This window comes from Serinus canaria, chromosome 8, assembly GCF_022539315.1.
Source record: "Serinus canaria isolate serCan28SL12 chromosome 8, serCan2020, whole genome shotgun sequence".
Taxonomy (NCBI): domain Eukaryota; kingdom Metazoa; phylum Chordata; class Aves; order Passeriformes; family Fringillidae; genus Serinus; species Serinus canaria.
In genome coordinates, this window is record NC_066322.1 from 25,857,244 (window position 1) to 25,876,281 (window position 19,038).

Below are 19,038 nucleotides of genomic sequence, written 5' to 3' on the forward strand. Positions count from 1 at the left end.
CCTGACCTGGTTTGAATTGATTTTCCTCTTTGAAATAAGAGGGAAGAGTAGCCCTGACTCTTCTTGCAGCAGGATGCTCCTAGGCATCATAAGTCTGCTTTTGTGAGAGGCAGGGGTTACTTGTTCCTGACTCCCATTCTTTTGGGAACATAATGCCCAAAAATTTTGGCTGTCACACATCAGAACTTCTGTACATCTGCGTGATGCACAGCAGGAGCAGCATCTGGGAGCTGTTGTCTTTGAAAGGCACAAATATTTAGCGAGCTTCTGCATCTTGCCCTTACATTTCCCTGTAGCAGCTGTAGCAGGAGCTGGTGATCCCCCTACTACTATCACTTGTAGCTCTCCCAGAGCTATTTTGGCCCAGGAACAAGAAGTAGCAGGTATGCTGTTAGGTTCTGCCCACTTTAGTCTCTCAGAGAATCTGGTTTGTGTGGCTAAATCCAGATCCTGGATGTGAGCTGCCTGGGGTGCTTTACATGGCACTGCATTATGGATATAGATAAATCAAAATCGTTGTCTGCTGCTTTATTTACCACTTAGATTTTTGTGCTTCTGGTAGTGAAAGAGTGTGGAAAATACTGTTGTGGATGTTAAGTGTGATGATGTGAAAAATGACAACATATATCCCTAATGTAATAGGAGAAAGCTAGCTGGGGTAGTGATTGCATGTCTTGAGACTTTTACAGTTCATAGTCTTATTAAAATTTTAGTAGCTGGTGTTCATATGTCCAAGCAATATTGTTCAGCATCTTACTTAGTTCTAAAAGTCAATGAAAAAGCAGTTTGGTTATCAGAGAACCAAACAGAAGAAAAATTCTTCTGACACAACCCTTTGAATTACAACCCAAATTTTCCATAGTATTTCAAATAGCAATTACTTTCATTTGTTTTTCCTTTTTTCATTTGAGATCTAAGGTTTTTCAGAAACGTGTGCAAGACAGCTTGCTGTTTGTTGCAAATACATAATTCTGTTTGGTGTTTTTATTCATAATGGAGTATGTTCAAAGGAGAGAATGAGAGAGATGATTTGCAGAGACCTCAGACCTGGATTTGTGCCTTCAGTAGTTAGGTAGTTTGAAAATCTGAATGTCTGAGGAAGTTTTTTGGGTTTTGGGTTTTTTTGGGTTTTTTTTCTCTTAAAAATATCAAGAGCATTTTCTTTTAAAATTATTTGACTTGAATTCAAGGCCCTGTATATCACACAAATTCAGATTTCAAAAAATGAAGAATGAAGTCTTAAAATTGAGCAAATAGTTTCTTTTTTTTTTTAAGGGTCTATGATGCTATGTTATTTTTTGCAGCAATGCTATTGTGAATAATAGAATGAAGGAATTTATATTTTTTCCTATGATTACATGAGAACAATTTTTTAAATAAACTGAGGAGAGACTGAATTTTCTCCTGCCAGTCTCCATCACTAATATGTAGGAATTGTTGGTATCTTTGAACTCATTATTGTAAATGGTCTTTAGGGACAGTTGAGTTGTCACAGGCTAGATGCTAGTTTCTGCCATCTTCATTCTGGAAAATAATTTAATTGTCTTTTCTGTAACATGTATTGTGTTGTTTCCTGAGCGTTGCCATAACAATAACAAAAAAATTCTCTGAAAGGTACTCTTAAAATTAGAAGCAGTAGGTGGTTGTCCATTATGTTCAAGCAAAGATTATTGTATTGTGAAAAGCTAATATATGTCCTTTTTTTTTTTTTTTTTTTTTTTTTTTTTTTTTTTTTTTTTTTTTTTTGTTGTTGTTTCACAGGTGCTTTGGGATGTTGCTAAGCCCTGGACGAAATGTGAAGAACAGTGACATGCATTTACTAGACATGGTAATACTTAGCCCTAATAACCTGTTAAATAAGATAAGGTGATTGGGAAAAAAAAGAAAAAAAACTCCAGCAAAATGAACTTTTAATATCTTTTGCATTTTCCTAAATCCTTAGATTTGATATCTGCAATCATAAGATGGACAAATTATTTCATTTCACATCAAAACCCATGGCACCTGGTTTTTGTTCAATTAGTGAAGCAGAGATTGGGTTGTTACAAATAACTGAGCTTTTGTATTGTGTTAAACATGTTCCCTAAAAATTTAGAATAAATAATTGCTTTCATATTTGGGTGCCTGGGAAGTGCTCTTATTTTTCCAGGGTGCTGTAAACTTCGTCTTTCTTTGTTTCCTTCATTTGATTTTAAATTCTTGCCCAGAGTTTGAAGTATTCACTTGTCTTCTACAATATTCTGTTTCTTAGAGTTGTGTCTGAGAGAACTGCAAAACAAGGTGATCCTTTCTGTAATAATGCCAATTTACTTTCTCTCTGGGGATAATTCAGCCATTTTCAAGTGCTGGAGTGTCCTGGTTTAGGGCAAATTTGGAAGAGTTAAACCCATCAGACCTCTTGTGGTTTTACAGTTGTCCCAGTTTTGCCTGGTTTGTTTCTGTGCTCATGCTGCTGGTTCTATTTATCAGTATTTAGTTCTCTTGTCAGACTCATTTATTTGCCTCATTGTATTTACCAGCTCTTTTTTTTTTCCCTGGTTTAATTTGCTGAAATCAGTTCTGATTTTCCCTTTTTTATTTGGTTATAAAACTGAATAAGTTAAATGAGTTTTGGAGTGTTGTTGTTCCTAAAATCTATACAACACCTTTTTACTGTATTTTAATTTCTGTCTTTACTCTACCTTGAATTCTATTTACATTCACATTCCAAGTACTTTTAACTGCTGGATGTAATGAATTGTTAGTTTGTTTCTTGACTGTAGCACAGAATAGACATTTGTGATTTCCTTTCAACCTCCTTTCTCCATATTTAATTCTGGAGAACTCACTCTTACGTCCCTAACTGAATTTCAGAGAGGGAACATCAGTCTCCTTTTATCTATAGAGGCTACCAAACAGGCCTGTGTGATCCATAGGGACTGTTCCTGAGAACTTCAGGAAGTATCTGCTTGCCTCATGCTAGTAATAGTTCATTCCATTAATTCATGTTCTTTAAGGTTCCTAGAACTATTTCCCATCACCATGCCCCTCACTTAGATATCAACCCACGACTGTAATACAATCCTGTATGATTTTATTTGTAGGAATCCATGGGAAAGAGTTCTGATGGGAAGGCTTATGTCATTACTGGAATGTGGAATCCTAATGCACCCATGTTTCTAGTACTTAATGAGGAAACTCCAAAAGGTAGGGGAACCTAATCTGTGTTTTTGCTTTACCCAACAGGGGTTTGGTGGGTGCACTTTCTCTTGGCAATCATGGTGCATGTCTAAATCCATGAAACATTGTTCCCTGAGGAATTTTTGTGCATAAACCTGCCCAACACAGAGTTGTGCATAACTGTTCATAGAACAGTGTGGTGCTGATTTGGAGATGTTACATCAGTGTTTGGGGCTGATGTACCTATCCCTGGTTATTGGGATTTTTGGTTCTAAGCATTTGCAAATTGTTGTACTCATCAACGCAGTATGAATAGCAGGCATTGGGATTCTCCTTCTTCTAGTGAGGTGATTACAAATTTCATCTTGGGGCAGCTGGTAATGATGCATTCAAGTGCTTGATTATATAGCAGAGTTTCTTATTGCTGGAACTTACATTCTCTGATGGGATTTAAAAACTTGGAATGTAAGCTTGGAATTTGTTTCCTGTCCCGAGGCAGAGCTCAGGTCATTTGCTTGAAGGCATATCCAAATGCCTACAGCCAGTGTCACTGTTCCTGCTGATGGATTTTCACACCATGTTATTTCTAGTAGCATGTAACAGAACTCCTGACCATTCACAGTGTGACCTTCTCCTCTGCATGCTGCTTTTGTTTGATGGGGATTTTGTACTTTAATGGTGTTTTCTTTGCATGATGTCTTGCCCCTGTCTTTAAAACAGGGACATAATATCTTTGTTTTTGAAGTTATCAGATAGTTAATGCACACTTTCATTCTGTGCAGCAGGCGTGGAGGGTGTAGAACTCAGACACATAAAACAGGTGGAATGGAATCATTAGTGAAAGAGGATTTTCAGTTTGAGCAGCAGTTTGCAGGTTTGAGCTGTGCCTGTTTGTGTTTCAGACAAGCGTGTGTTCATGACTGTGGCTGTGGACATGGTGGTTACTGAGGTGGTGGAGCCAGTCAGGTTCCTGCTGGAGACCGTGGTGCGCGTGTATCCTGCCAACGAACGCTTCTGGTACTTCAGCAGGAAAACCTTCACAGAAACCTTCTATATGAAGCTAAAACAGGTAATGCCTTTGGGTTTTTTTTTAATTTAGAACATTTGTCTCATGTCACTGACATATTTTCTGAAAAATACTTTTGCCGGGATTTTTCTCCTGAGAAAGCTGAGAGGCCTCAGAAACAAAATGTAAACAATAATTATTCCACTGCTGTGGAATGTGGCAGGTGCATCTTTGGTCTCATATGAATTGTTTCAACTTGATGACCAATCAGGGTCCACCAGCTATGGATCAGTCACAAGATTTTATCATTCTTTTCTAGCCTTCTGATGTTTCCTTTCTCTTTCTTTGGTGTAGTTTTAGTATATAATTTTCTTTTAATTTAATACATATATAACAAAATACTAAATCAGCCTTCTGAAACACAGAGTCAAGATTCTCATTTCTTCCCTTGTCCTGGGGACCCTCAAACACCACCACAGTCTCATATGTCCTAATTTGGCCTTTATAAAAGTTAGTATAGCACCTGCTCCTCAGCAGCTTGTTTCTTTTAACTGTTTATTTCAGGGATGCTCTATTACAGAAGAATTAAGTAGCATGTGTATGGTTTCAGTGCTTTTGTGTCATGGTTTAACCCCAGCCAGCAAGGCCCACACAGCCACTCACTCCCCCATGGTGGGATGAAGGAGAGAATCAGCAGAGTAGAAGTGAGAAAACTCGTGGGTTGAGATGGAGACAGTTCAGTAGGGAAAGCAAAAGCCATGTGCTCAAGCAAAGCAAAACAGGGAATTCATTCACCACTTCCCATGGGCAGGCAGGTGCTCAGCCATCCCCTGGGAAAAAGTGTAACACTGGCTAGGGAAGACAGATGCCGTCATTCCAAACAGCCCCCCTTCTTCCTGCTTTCCCTCACTCTACATGCCAGGCGTGATGCCATATGGTCTGGAGCATCCCTAGGGTCAGTTGGGGTTAGCTGTGCTGGCTGTGTCCCCTCCCAGCTTTCTGTGCACCTCAAGCCCTTTGGCTGGTGGGGTGGCATGAAGATCAGTAAGGGCCCTGACTCTGTCAGCAGCTGCTGGGCAGGAGCTGAAACTCCCCTGTGTTATCAACACAATTTCCAGCAGAGGCCCAGAGCAGCCACTGTGAAGGAAATAACTTTAACCCACCACACTTTGTAAACTGAATTGTAATGAGTTGTAAGTCATTGGTTTTGTGGGCTTAAACTATTTTGAACCTGCCTATTGAAGTCTCTTTAATTTTCTAAAGCAAGTCCACTTGACTGATAGAATTGGGCAGTGGCTCTGTAATTGTTCATTGTAAAATCCAAGGGCTGCTGACATTTACAATTTGAGGGCAGATGGCTGTAAGAATGTTAAAGACAAAGGAACCTGTTGCTGAGGTGTAAGAGAGTGGGCCTGCTATGAGGGTAGCTCAAGTCCCTTCTGGGTTTGGCATTGGCTGAGGTACATATAACAGTACATCTGCCCGTTCACTGTGGAATGATGTGCAGCTGCATCCTCCTGTGCCCCTGCTCACCTGCTTTCTCCAAGGACTTTTGTCTTGGTATTGGCTCAAAAAGAGCAGAGGCCAGTTGTACTGTGGGCATTGGAACAGTGGTGCATGATCTTTGTCTAGTGGAACCAAAGAGCAGTGATTTAATTTTGCTGAGCCTAAGGGGACTGTTAGAGTTGCCATCTTTTTGTGGGGCACAGCAATAGGTCTGAGAAAACCAAGCTGTGTTGATGTTATATGGAAAAATTGCTGCTGTGTTTAACACTTGGGGAGTAAATAAATCTCAAGCAGTGTTGTTTCTATATTTCTTCTAGAGATTAGCATAGCATCTTGGAATTGAAGGAAATCTGAGAAAGCTAACTGTTACATGCAAATAAGAATATCTGCCTTTTGACATTAAAGAAAATACATTTAAAAGTATTCTGTTCTCAGCTCTTAGATGCTTATCTTTTGTCAGTTCAGCTTGCCTTTTAAATCACTTGCAACTGTACCATTTTTAATTAAGTAATATGGGTGCTTTCTTTTTCTCACCCCTTAAAATGTGACAAACATACACATGCCTCTCTTCCCTGAAGAAACACGTGCATTTCTTCCTGCTGCAAAATTCAGAGTCTGTTGTGCAGATCTTTGAAAAAGGGCTATTTTTAGTCCTAGTGATCCTTCTGCAAGATGAAGTCCTGATTGTGTTTGCCAGGATCTCTTTGGGTGACTTGTATCAAGTCTTTATTTCACCAATTCTCAGTTGGACAGTTTGCCCTGCAGTAGCTGTTCCTATTAACACCTTTGAGAGATCCTGTACCTCAGGGCACTGTTACTCCTTGGGAAATAACTCTGGTAGTGGGATCAGCCATTTGAGAGCTTCTTGGGAAAGCAGTTGAGCATTAAGTACATTGTAGAAAAGTTATAACCCTTCTGAGGAAAGATTCAGGCACATTTAATAGTCTGAAGTGAGACGGGTAAGGTGTGTTCAGGTATAAAGAATGCTAAAAGCTGACAGAAATGCAGGTTAAGGTGTCATTTAGAATTGTTCTTTCTAGCTATCTTACTGTATTGCTCATGCACATTTTTATTGTTAGAACATGGTCCTTGTAATGGTGGTTTTGTGCTTCAGAGAAAACCAATAATCAAATTTTTTACATTTTATATGGGTGGGTCTTGCAGTTAACCAGAACATGTGCAAGGAACTGAAGACTTGTGATACTGTGGGTTTTTCTGTATGTTAAAATTATCTCATGCCTTACTCTCTCAAAAATAAAAGCTACAGATACCCATAATAAAGTTATTAATAGCTTAATAACATTAGTGCTATCAATACTTGATTGATTTACCCAAGTACTTTGCAATTACTCAATAATGGTGTTATGTGAGAATAAAACAGGGATAACAGCTCTAATGTTCCCCTGCTTAATTTTTACAAAATTCAGGCTATTCATGCTTGCACCCCAAAGTTCATTAAACTGAGAAATTCAGTCAGCAAACTGGCTGATAATTGGAGCCTCTGCTTTAAGAGAAGTGGGTCTCCATTATTAACCTAAAATAAATGAGGAAAGGTTTCTCACTAAAAAATAACTTGTATTGTGTCAGTCCAAGCAGTCCCTGTTTTAGCTGCTCATCTGCATAATTTCACCAGCTGGTTGAAATTGCAAGTGTTGGTCAGTAGTTTGTGTATATCTCCAGTGCAGGTATTGTGGAGCCTTTCAAATTTATCATTTTTGTTTTTCCAAATGAATTGAGGGTACTCTAACTGAAACTGTGTTATTTTTCATGGTTAATTTGATTTTAGTATGTTCCAATAATTATCTTACTTTAATGGATTAGACAAGATGCACAGAGAAAAAAATAGCACAACATTTTGGGTTGCTTCATTTAATACCATCATTAGTTTGCAGTTATATACAATTCTCTAAAAATATAGTAATCACTGCATGTCACTGAAAAATAACTGTGTTCATAACTGTAACTCAAAGGAAAAACAAATTCTCCTTTTATTTTAAAACTTACAACTGTTTAAACTGTAGTTAACTGTCTTCTTTTTCATAAGTCAGAGAATTGTGAGGTGGTATGGATTCACAGGGACCTTCAAGATCGTCTAGCTCCAGACCCCCTGCCATGGGGTTCCATTACATTTCTCCTTGGAAGGAGTGTATTTTAAATTGTGTTCTGCTGAAGAAAGATACATTTTCCTTGTTTTTTTAGTGAGTAAAGGAATAAAAAGAGCTTTTCACAATTTAAGGCTTTTCAAAAGGGTGAGGTTTTGTATTTTCTGTAGTATCCTCTTTACCTACAAAAAACCTCTTAGCATTATATTTTCCCCTTCAGGCATTCAGTTCCTGTTTCGCTTACTTCAGTAAGTGGAGTAACTCTTACTCTTTCCTCTTTGTTCTCTCTTCTTTTCTTTAGCTGAGATTTCTCTTTGACTTAATCTCATTATAGCTGTTTAAATTGGCAAGTTTTTTTAATCATTATTCTGAACAATACTGAAAATGGTTGTTAAGAGGCAGCTTTGGAAATAGTGCAGTTTTATTGATATTTTCTACCTGTAAAACTGAGAGAAACAGACCTGTCAGATACTGCCATCTGTTTTTGCCAAGCAAAGAAATCTGAGGCAATCCTGACCAAACTATTGTTTAGCCTTATTTTTCAACCTAATACATACCCATATTTTGCTTTAGTCTGAAGGAAAAAGCCACACAAGTGCTGGAGATGCAATTTATGAAGTTGTCAGCCTGCAAAGAGAATCTGCCAGAGAGGAAGAATTAGTCACCCCAACAAGTGGAGGAGGGCCTATGTCATCCCAGGAGGATGAAGCAGAAGAAGGTAAGGATAAATCAGCACTTACAGTTTCCATGGATAGTATACTATTATATTTCTGCTGTTAATTTACTCAAGTAATTCTTAATACACTGCTTTGGACAAAAAGATCACCTTTTTTTTCTATTAGAAGTAATAATATTTTTACCAAGCCATTGTTTGGGTGTCTTCCAATAGCAGCAGCAGATGATGTGTGTCCATCTTTGTGTGCTTCCAAATGCATTGCTGAGGCAGCTGTGCTCTGCCAGCAGGCTAGAAAATGCTTTTCAAAGGGGTTTTCTTCTGGTCAGAAGTCATTTGGTTTGAATGTGCTGTGCTGCTGAAGAGGACAGCATGAAGTTAGGCTTTGAAAATGGCAGATTTTAAATGCCTGTTTTTAAAGAAAACAAAAAAAATCCCAGACTAGCTCACATGGGGAATTTCCTCATCCCCTAACTGTCTGCTTAACTTGTGATTTAGTTTCCCTCACTTCTATCTAGGGTTTATTAAAATATCTCCTAGTTGAGTTGGGGATTGCTGCAGTTCATGGACCCAGTGTATTTGCCTGCCCCTTCCAAAGCTAACATACCTCAGCATATTTCCCACTGATGGTTTGGGATTTTTTTCCTCCTGGTGGATGGAATTTTTTGTTTTGTTGTTTGTTTGAAGGCCCTTGACCTCCTGTTTTCTCTTTGTGCTCTGAGGATTAGCCCATAGCATTCAGAATAGGCTTTCCCTGTGCCATTTTTGATCTGCATGTCTGACCTACCAGGAATTGTGATTGTTTTACCAAGCTGTTCTTCAGATCTCTGCCACTGTTCTGTCAATACTGTAAAAAGTCTCACTCACTACCATGGAAAATTTCTTCCTTGATTCTTAGTTATTGCTAAGTGTTGGGTTTTAGCTTGTGCAATATGAGTCAGAACCCTGGGATTAACAGAGGCTGGGGCAGGCAGGCATGGTTATTCTCACAAGCTGAACCCACTTATGCCAGGTGACACCAAGCTTGCAAAAACCCCACAGTCAGGTGCTCTTTGAACTTTGATCTGATTCCTGAAAGGGAGGGGAATGGGCACAGATCAGCAATGTCAGTCCCCTCTTTAGTATCAGGTGCTACTTCTGAAGAGTAAAAATGCTGTTTTCTCCAAAGGGTATCATCTGTTTCATTGGTGTTTGGGATTGCTTTGCTGTTTTTAGCAAGAATTAGTTCAGATTTGGCCTTTGGAACTTGTGGATCAGTCTAGTGTAATTCAGCTGTTGGTGTTTTTCCTTGCTGGATGTGTGAGCTCTAGAGCCAAATTGATTTCTGAGACTTGTTTGATAGGGTAGAGTTTAAATAATTGAACAATTTTTTTCAATATGGCAGTTATTGGGAAGGATGCAGCTGTTCCAGAATGTGGTGAATGCAGCACAATTAGGAATAACATGGATACTGTTCTCTTGGTACTATTACAGAGGCTTTGTCTTATTACAGAGAACAAGTATTCCACTGGGGTAGGAACCTAAGTTTAACTTTGGTTTAGTTCTCTAATGCTAGTTTCCATATTTTAAATGTAGATTACTTCCTCAGAGAAGACATTAAAAATATGATGTGCCTCTGTTCTCATGGAAACCACATTTAGAGTTCTGTGCTGAGAAGTTCTTTATCCTGGAGGATATGCAGGTTCAATGAGTCATTTGCAGTTTTTCTAAATAAATCTCTTCATTTTTTTTTCTTTTTCTTTTCAGGGTACTAATTATGATGATGGAAAAAAACCCCTTGAGTTTACAATGTCTTGTCTTGGCCTTGGAAGAAGGCTTTTTCTTTTTTAATGTTAAGTGTGATAGCTACCTGGCTATATAGGTTCTTTTTACTTTTCTCCTTTTTAATTTTTTTTTTACTTTTTCCTTCTATGCCCACAGAATATTCTTAATTGATTTCAAAAGCTCTATACATTGCATTTTTCTGGTATAAGAATGCACTGTATCTGATTTCTGTGTACTCTGCATGCACACAGCTCAATGGGATGTCTTGTGCCATGAGTATATGAATAAAGATGGTCATGAAAAGAAGGCATTTTCCAATATTCTTTTCTTTTTGTTTTAATGAAAGGCCAGACATGGTACCTGCCAATAATGATTTTAAATAATCACTATACTAAAGTTAGGCCTAGTATCTTTTGGCAATTGCTTGTAGAAAATGGAGCTCATATACTCTCTAAATAGCATTCTTAGCTTTTAATATTTTTTCACATTTTAGCTTGATTTTTCATGTGAATAGCTATATAAAAAATGAAGACCTTTGCTAAGGTTGTGCAGTTGTTACTTAGAGATATTTTAACCTCCCTTTTGTTTTTTAATTACTAATATTGTAATAGATATTTCTGGCAATCCAATCACTTATGGTCCCTTGCTTTAGAGGTGATAGTTTTAAAAAAAAATCTAATAATATCTTGTCAAAACCTAAAATGTAAAGTGCGCTCCTTAATGAAAAGCTTTCTATTAAACTCTAAATATAATTTTTAAGAGATTCAAATGTATAATGAGGAAATACTTACCATTTCTGGAAAGATTTCAGATAAAATAGATATGAGTATCAGCTTTTGTTAATATGCAGAAAAGGTCACTGTTAGCCTTAAGTAGAACCTCGTAAGCAGGTGCAGAGCACAGTTGGTTGAACTCCTTTTTCTCCTTTCTAGAGCATTAAGGAAGGTGAGAGCATGCCCAGAACTGATGGTGTGAATACTGCAAAGCTCAGAGAGCATTTTATTGTAGTAGTGTTCTGCAGAGGATGAAGTGGCTGGCTGCACTTGGGAGCTTAAGGGTTGGGGGAAATAGCTTTCCAGCAGAAGCATTTAAAGGAGGATATAGTCTCAGGAATAAATAACAAAGGGAGAAAGGGATGAATAGGTTGGCTGCTTTTAGCAGCTCAGACTCTCTGTGAAATGATGACCTTGCTTTGGCTCTTATATTTGAATTTTTTTTTAATGATATGTAACATTTCAGAAGAACACTAGATAACTCCATTCGAGTTTCTTCTGGAGTCAGGATAAAGTTGGAAGGTTAAGGATGACTGTAAGCAGGAGAAGTTCTGTTCAAACCAGAAAATAGTCTTTAAGCTGATGGTTACTGAGTTAAAGCTACTTTTGCTGTTGAAGTTTTCTGTACTATCTGGTTAGGAGCTCTTGTTCCCACCTGTGAGTTGGCTGCAGAGGAAGCACAGAATGTTTAGCAGATAACCTGAAAGGGGTAAAAGGTAATTCAGGTAATAGGTGTCTTGCCTACCAAAAAGAAGCTTCTGAACATGAGCTGTAGGGTGCTTCTGGAACATTCTCAAATGACTTCCAGGAAAACAGAACTGTTTCCATTTGTGTTTTGTTTGCCAAGGGAAAAAATAAAAAACTGAAGGAAGTAAAACTTTCATCTTCCTATTCCTGTTAGCTGTCTGAACACTAAGAACAAAAAGAGATAGACAAAAGAAAAATGAACTTCAGGGGTGTGGAAGTTCAGTGTGGAGATGGTAGGATCTGACATTGAAAACAGACATGAAAGAGTAAGGAACCATGAAAGTTTCAGAAACTCTGAGGATGTTGTGCTGGTCACACAAAAAGGTGTGTACAGGAGGAGAGAGGTGGGCAATGCTAAATGATCAGAGATGATCAGCCAGAGGAAGTCAAAGTGTGGGTCAGGTGTTGTGGGAGGGTAGAGGCTGTTTTCAGTACTCAGGAAGGCAAAGGAGTAGAGGAGGTGATGTTTTAGGAGTGAATAGAACTACTGAGTATTTAGTGATAAAATAAGGGTTATGATGTGAACAAATGAGGGTGATTGTGCGAGAAAAATTACATGACTAGTGTTGAAATAGTCAACTCTGCATTTTAATCCCAATTAAAAATAGCTTTGTGTACTTGACAGGAACTGTTTGTTAAATTAATCCAACACCGAGTAAAGTTGGTGGGTCCTAAAGAAGATCAGTTAAATCTGTCTTGGAGTCTTTTTGCTATCTCCATAAAAATGAACTAATATGTTACAAATCCGAAATTCATGAGGCTATTTGGTCAGTAGCTATCTCCAGACAAGAAACCTTTCTGCAGTTCTACAAGGGAGGAGTTTTAAAATACAGACTCTACTAAGAATAGCATCCAAATAAAAAGAAAATACTCCTGACAAGCCTGATGTCATTTTATGGACTCTACTGTTTGTAAAATAATCCCAAATGGATTATTTTCACATCTTACAAGTTCACTTGTGTTATTAAAAATCATAAAATAAATGCACTCACTTGACATCTGCAGCTGTTATTGTGCTGCTAGGAGGAATGTGATCATGTGATACTTTCCTAAATAAACATAAAAATACAGAGTGCAGAGGACTTGTTATTTTTAATATGGTGGCAGTTGATAGTTACAGTTGTATTTAGATTTGTTCATGCAAGTATGGCCTTTGTGTTAAAAGGTGAGTATTTGAAGAGTTTCAAACTTGAAGCACTTCTGTGGGTTGTAGAAGTATTTAATGAAATTGCAAGGTTATCAATTAAAAGGAAAATTGTGGGTTTTTAAGGTTGTTTTTCTGTTCCAGGAAGTGGAACACACTCAGGGAGTGTGACTTACCCTGAACTCTTTTACCCCTCTCTTCTTCCCCAGTGTCCACTTGCACAGGGTGTGTGGGAACACTCTGGGGGTAGGGATTTTTTCTTTGATAAAATCTGTTCCTCACATTTCTTTTGTGAGGTTCAAGGCAAAAGAGAATTCCCTAATTCTGGCCTGTGGTTCCTGAATGCTCCAGGGAAATCTGTTGATGCCTTTGGTTTATTTTTGCAGAATGATAGAAAAAGATATTTTCAAATAAAGGTAGGTTTCAACTCTTTGGGATCATAGTGAATTCTGTTTTTTGGATTTCAGGCTTTTTGACTTTTTTTATAACTTTCATAAAATCTCTTCAGATTGTGGTACAAAATAGACACAAAATGAGCATAAATTGGTGTTTTCATCTTGTCTGGAAGCAATTGCAGATTATTTTGAACAATTTGGATGCTTTATTCATTAGTGGTTCTCTTTCCTTGTCTATCTGCAATCAGTTTGAAAAAGGATTTGCAATCCTGCTGGCTTATTAGGAATTCAAACTTCCTATTGCTAAAGGATCTTCTCAGGTTTTCCAGTCATAAGTTTTGGGTGGCCTCAAGCTGCCACTGCTTAGAGAATTGCACATTTCATATAATTTAAAAATTAACCACTTTTGTATAAAGATTATTAAAAAGACTGGTTTCAACCAACAGTTCCCTTAACCTCAGTGTGAGATTCTTTTCTTTTTTAGCATTGATCATTAGCTTTCTGGTATTTGGTGAGTGCAAGCGCTGTCTAATCCAAGTACCTGGCATACTGCCTTAAATGCCAGGCAGTACATAACTTCTGAGTGTTTCTAACACTGCTATTTCTTTTTTTCTCATTGATTATATCAAAGATGGGAGTAGATTCTAATCTACAAATTGATAAATTACTAATGCATTGCCCTAGAGTTGTGACAACACCTCCAGTTTTATTTCCTTGCCTGTTCTCTGAGGTGTCAGGGATCAGACAGCCTGGTATATGTGGAACATGTTTGTGTTTACAAGACTACCTCCACTGTGCAGCATTTAGTTGGCTTTGTCATCTGTGTGGGAGCAAAACTACTGAACTGAAGCAATAATTCTTCTGCACTTTTTATTCAGCTTTAAGCATTTGTACATCAAATTTAGAGATGTCATGGTGGCTCAATTTTATGGGAGGATCATCGCTTGGATGCCCAGTTAAGGTTTATTTTTGTGACATTTAAAAATAATTCTCACTTCATATGACTGTGATGCAGGGTCTGTGTTGAAAGTATATGACATAGAACAAAGGGTTTTAAAGGTAGGGATGTATATGAGGATATAAGATAAAGTTTAAAATGCAGAATTTTTTGTATTAAAAAGAAAAACATCATTTTAGCTGTCCATTGCACACAACCAACAGGACAGGATTGCTCTCAAGTACAAATATTTTGGGAGATTTTTGCACAGTCCTTAACATGTGAAAGCAGTGCATTATGGTGTGCAGTGAGGAAACGGCAGAGGTCATCCAGCTGTGTGCTCTGCCACCCTCTCTGTGTTTATCAAATGCAGGGTTTGGGATTCAGATTTTGTTACATAAAGAAGCAATTAAATCTGCAGCCTTTTGCAAGGTAATCAAAATTTTGTGATTGGTCAGCATTAGGTTTCGTTTGAATGATTCTAAGTGAAAAATGTGTATCATATAATTCATAAAAAAGAATGAAAATCAAAATACTGGGTTTTTCTATTACTGGTTTGCTTTTAGTGAAAAATTCTGTTTTACCTTTATTTTTGGTTTTTGCTCTCTTTACATGTACTTCAGTAGTTGCCAAATTAATTTTTCAAGTTAGTTACAGAACTAACACAAGCAGAAAGTTCTTGTGAGCAGAATTCAATGTAAGTTGTCTTTGTTCAGGTTCATTAATCTGTATTTTTTTTGCTCCTGATTATTCCTCTTCCTTCTAAATAAGAGACTATACTGAGGATTGTCATTTCATAAATCACTTACTTGGAAGGCATTTGGAAATCCTTCTGTGTTCATCAGAATATTTTGTAATGCACTAAAAGTTGGACATGTCTGAAAATCTGCCTTATTTAATACAACAATGACTTTCGTGACTTAAACTTTGTTTCACTCTCATCCTCCCTGGCAGAACTACAGTTCATGCTCTATAATTCCCTGTTACCTTATAAATGAAAATGTGCTGCTTTTGTGGCCTTTCTCACGATCCTCTTTTATCTTGTATGTATGGAAAGGTTCCATGTCAGTAACACTGTCTTGTTCTCTGATAATATGCTGCCAGCTTCAGCTCCTCCTTCAGGTTTGTTCTTCTCTTACATAAAAATCAAACTGGTCATATTTGAATTATTCCAATTCTATTCCCACCTATCTTAGAGACCTGATTTCCTTCTCCTTCAGACTGCTCTAGCTATATTATTTTTCGGTTCCTCCTACTCTTTTTCTTTCACATGTAACAGCTTCTAAATTAAAACACATTTAATATCCTTTTTTCTCCTTCACATCAGTACTCAAATCTCACCTGTTCATTCATTTTTAAATATGCTTTATTCATGTTTTTCTATACATTTTATGAGGTACTTCACTTATTTACTTCTATGCTCAGCATCTCTGAAACAACTCTGTAGTTTTCCACCTTGTTTCTGGTTTTGTTAACTGAAAAAGGAGTTTGACTTCTGAGGTATTGCTATATTTCAGATGAACTAGTAGAATTTCCTGAAGAAGAACTTGAACCACTCAGAAAAGCTGCTCTATAGCTATATAATTGGTGTAAAATATGGATGAGGGGAGTATTGTTTAAAGGTAAATTTCAAAGTGTGTTGCAAAAAAAACGGCCCACTGAAAAAAACAAGCAACCTAAACCAACCAAACAAAAAACCACTTTTATTGTAAAACAGGGAAGATGAAAAATGACATTCAAGCACATTAAATACCCCAATTTTTGTTGGTGTGAGTCCTTCACCAGAATTTATTTCCTCAAGCCAAAAATGGGAAAGCAATAAACAAAGTTGAGTTTGTTAATCCCTGATGAGAGAGGAACCTCTGTGCTGACTTTGCTGTGGGTTGGTTTCCCACAGTGTTTTTACAGTCTTTGCCTAACCTGTTAGTACTGCTCTGGGTACTGGAGTTACCCTCTGAGCATGACCACTGTTTGAGACCCTGGACTATCAAAATAAGAGATGGGAAGGAGGCCAAGCTTTTGTGTTCCTCTATGCGTGGTTTTTTTTCCTGTGGGGTATTTGCTTATGCTTGTTACTGTCTATCTAATTCTTCTGGTTTGAACACTGGATGCCTCAGTATTTTGTTTGAACATCTCTCATCAAGAAAAAAATACAGACTGGAGGAGAAAAATGGGAAATGAGCAGAGGTGTGGAGAATTTGTCCTTTGAGGAAATAGGTAGAGTGTCCTAGAGAATAAACAATAAAGGCTAAGGTTTTGGGGGGTTTTTTAATGAGATGTGCTGAAATTGTTTAGGAGGAAAAAAGGTAAATGGTATAAATTGCAGGTCAGAAAAAATTAGGCTTGAGCTGAGTCAAAAGAGCAGTGAAATCCGTGGAATGAACTGATAAAATTATGTATATCCATATAGACTGCCAATCTTCTTTTCTGTGAGGGTTCCATTATGTGCAACAGTGGCTTGGGAAGATGAATGGCATCAGATCACAGTTTCCTTCCTGCTCTATGTGCTGAGCATGATGCCCTATGGTCTGGAGCATCCCTTGGGTCAGTTGGGGTCATCTGTTCCAGCTGTGTCCCCTCCCAAATTCCTGTGTGCTCCCAGCCAAACCCAGCACACCTCTCACTCGGGTCCTGGAGTGACCTGATCCAACCAGAGCTTGGAGTAGATCAGACTGGCTGATCTCCAGAGGTCTCTTCCAGCCCAAAGTATTATTCCATGCTGATACATACAGAGCAGTGCTTGCTGTGGGAGTGTGATCCTTCAGGCTTGCTTTAAAAAGGCTCTAAATTCAGGGAATTGATTCATGAGACATGACCTTTTTGTGAGTTTTGTGAATCATGATGCAATTCAAAGCAAAACAGAAAACCTTTGAGACTTACTGTTCCCTGGGGTTGGTGTTAAAGCCTGTTTGTGTGTACACACATTCACAACCCCAAGGTTTGCTCCCTTGAGATGTCTTCCATTGCCCACCTGCTCTGACAAGGTTTTATTGCCCAGTTGATGGCTCTGAGAGGTCATGGTAATTACAGGAGGAAGGAGAAATGCACAAAACATTTAGAAAAAGAGATCTGTGGCTTTCCCAGCAGAGTAAGGGTGGATTAAATTATGCTTTGGCAAATTCTGCTGTCTTATAAATGCTATGGAATGTGGAGAAAAATGTGTAGAATACTCAGAGAAAAACATCTAAATATCCCTCCCATGGCACCTTTAATTTCTTAGCTTATACCTTAATGCTTTAAGAGGTTAGAATATGGAAATACTCTTTAGAATGGAAACAAAGTAGAGGTTTGTAAGGCTGTTTATTCTCTTCCCTTTGCCCTGTTCTATTTTGAAGTTTGACATTAGCATCTTTTGAAAGCGAGCATATGACATTTCTAATTAAGGCCTGAGATTTTCTGACTTATAACTGAATAATACATTTCAAACACTGCCAAGCCTTCCAGATGAGAGACTTTTCTAGCTGAAGCACTGGAGTGTATGTGCTGTATAACACTGGTCTCCTTTAGAACTTGGAAGGATTTTGCTGGGAATACCAGCTCAGTGAGAAATCCAGGGGTTTGTTTCTGTAGGCTGATGTCAGTATTCCTTGTCAAGCTCAGGTTTGGATCCAGCAAGAGCTACTGTGCTTTGTTGCTCACAGGATTCAGCGTGGCTGCATTTTGAAACGTTTTGGTCTCCTGGGGGATTTTTGTCATCTTTATCAGATTTCATTCCAGGCTGCAGGGTTTGTTTGTATGTGTTTTCAACATTAACTCTTGTAGAGATGTGCTGGAGTTCCTTCAGTCTCTCCAAAGAATGTCTAATCTCTTCCTTTCAGCATTTGGTGCCAAATTTTCTTCCTTTACTTTGAATGCATGAAACCTTTCTGAAATTGTGGTTTGTGATAAACTCCTGATGTGAGCTGGGTTTCTTGACTTTCTTAATACATACCAATATCATTAACATGTACCCTGTGTCTCTGAATGGCAAATGGACTCATCTCAGAGGTTTCCTCAATTTTCTTTTTCTTGCCATGGGAAGTAGAAGGGTACATTAATTGTTGGTCCCTCTGACACAGTTGTGCAATTCAGGAGAGGAGAGAATTAAACAAATATAAAACATTTAGTTCCTTATTTTTGCTCGTTATTGCCATGTCTTTGTGGTATGTGGGGAAATCGGCCTTTACACTATTTTCGGTAATTTTAAGGGGGAAGCTGAGTCTTCACATACATTTTTTCCCTCAGGACACAATTGATTCATTTGGTTGCTGGGAAATCTGTCACTGTGATAGAAAATATTAGTTAAAATTATAAACTTGGGGCTTTTAGATCTTCTTATTTCCATCTTTAGGTCTAGTGAATGCATGCAAAAGATTGGGAAATTTAAAATGAAGGTTTTTGTGGATTTGTGATGCAGGTGGGTAGTTACTTTATTTGGATTATTTTTAACTGTAATGAGGAAGCATTTGAATGGAGGTTGGGCTGGTATTTGGGAACTGTAAAGCTGTGCAAACAGGTTCCAAGCTGAAGCCTTTCACCCATGTTGTGTTGGTTTTGAAACACAGTGATTTCTGATATGCTTCTCTCAGGGCAACATTTTTACTGTTAATTGTCCTTGAAATACAGTATATGCTGTCTTTGTCCTCACAGCTCACTGTCAAATTCAAGCACTGATATTTTATTAATGACTTGTATTTGACAACTGCTAAGAATATAAATTAGAAATCTGTAATTGAAGTGAGAATGATAAAGATGAAGAGTTAACAGGGTAATTGCATAAGTGCTGAAGATCCTCTTCTACCTGAACTATGTTGTCGACATAAAGCTGGAGTTGAAGTGTTTAATGCACCTGA

The 19,038-nt window shown here is 37.9% G+C and overlaps 1 protein-coding gene across 3 annotated transcripts in view; it reads left to right on the plus strand.

The window, feature by feature from the left end:
- Positions 1-19,038, plus strand: part of RABGAP1L (RAB GTPase activating protein 1 like) — a 226,017-nt gene that overhangs the window by 27,779 nt on the left and 179,200 nt on the right. For all 3 annotated transcript variants that reach the window (XM_030226690.2, XM_050977169.1, XM_030226691.2), the window contains exons 8-11: positions 1,762-1,828; positions 3,084-3,186; positions 4,062-4,228; positions 8,347-8,491. In XM_030226690.2, coding sequence (XP_030082550.1) covers positions 1,762-1,828; positions 3,084-3,186; positions 4,062-4,228; positions 8,347-8,491 — 482 coding nt within the window. The remainder of the gene's footprint in view (positions 1-1,761; positions 1,829-3,083; positions 3,187-4,061; positions 4,229-8,346; positions 8,492-19,038) is intronic.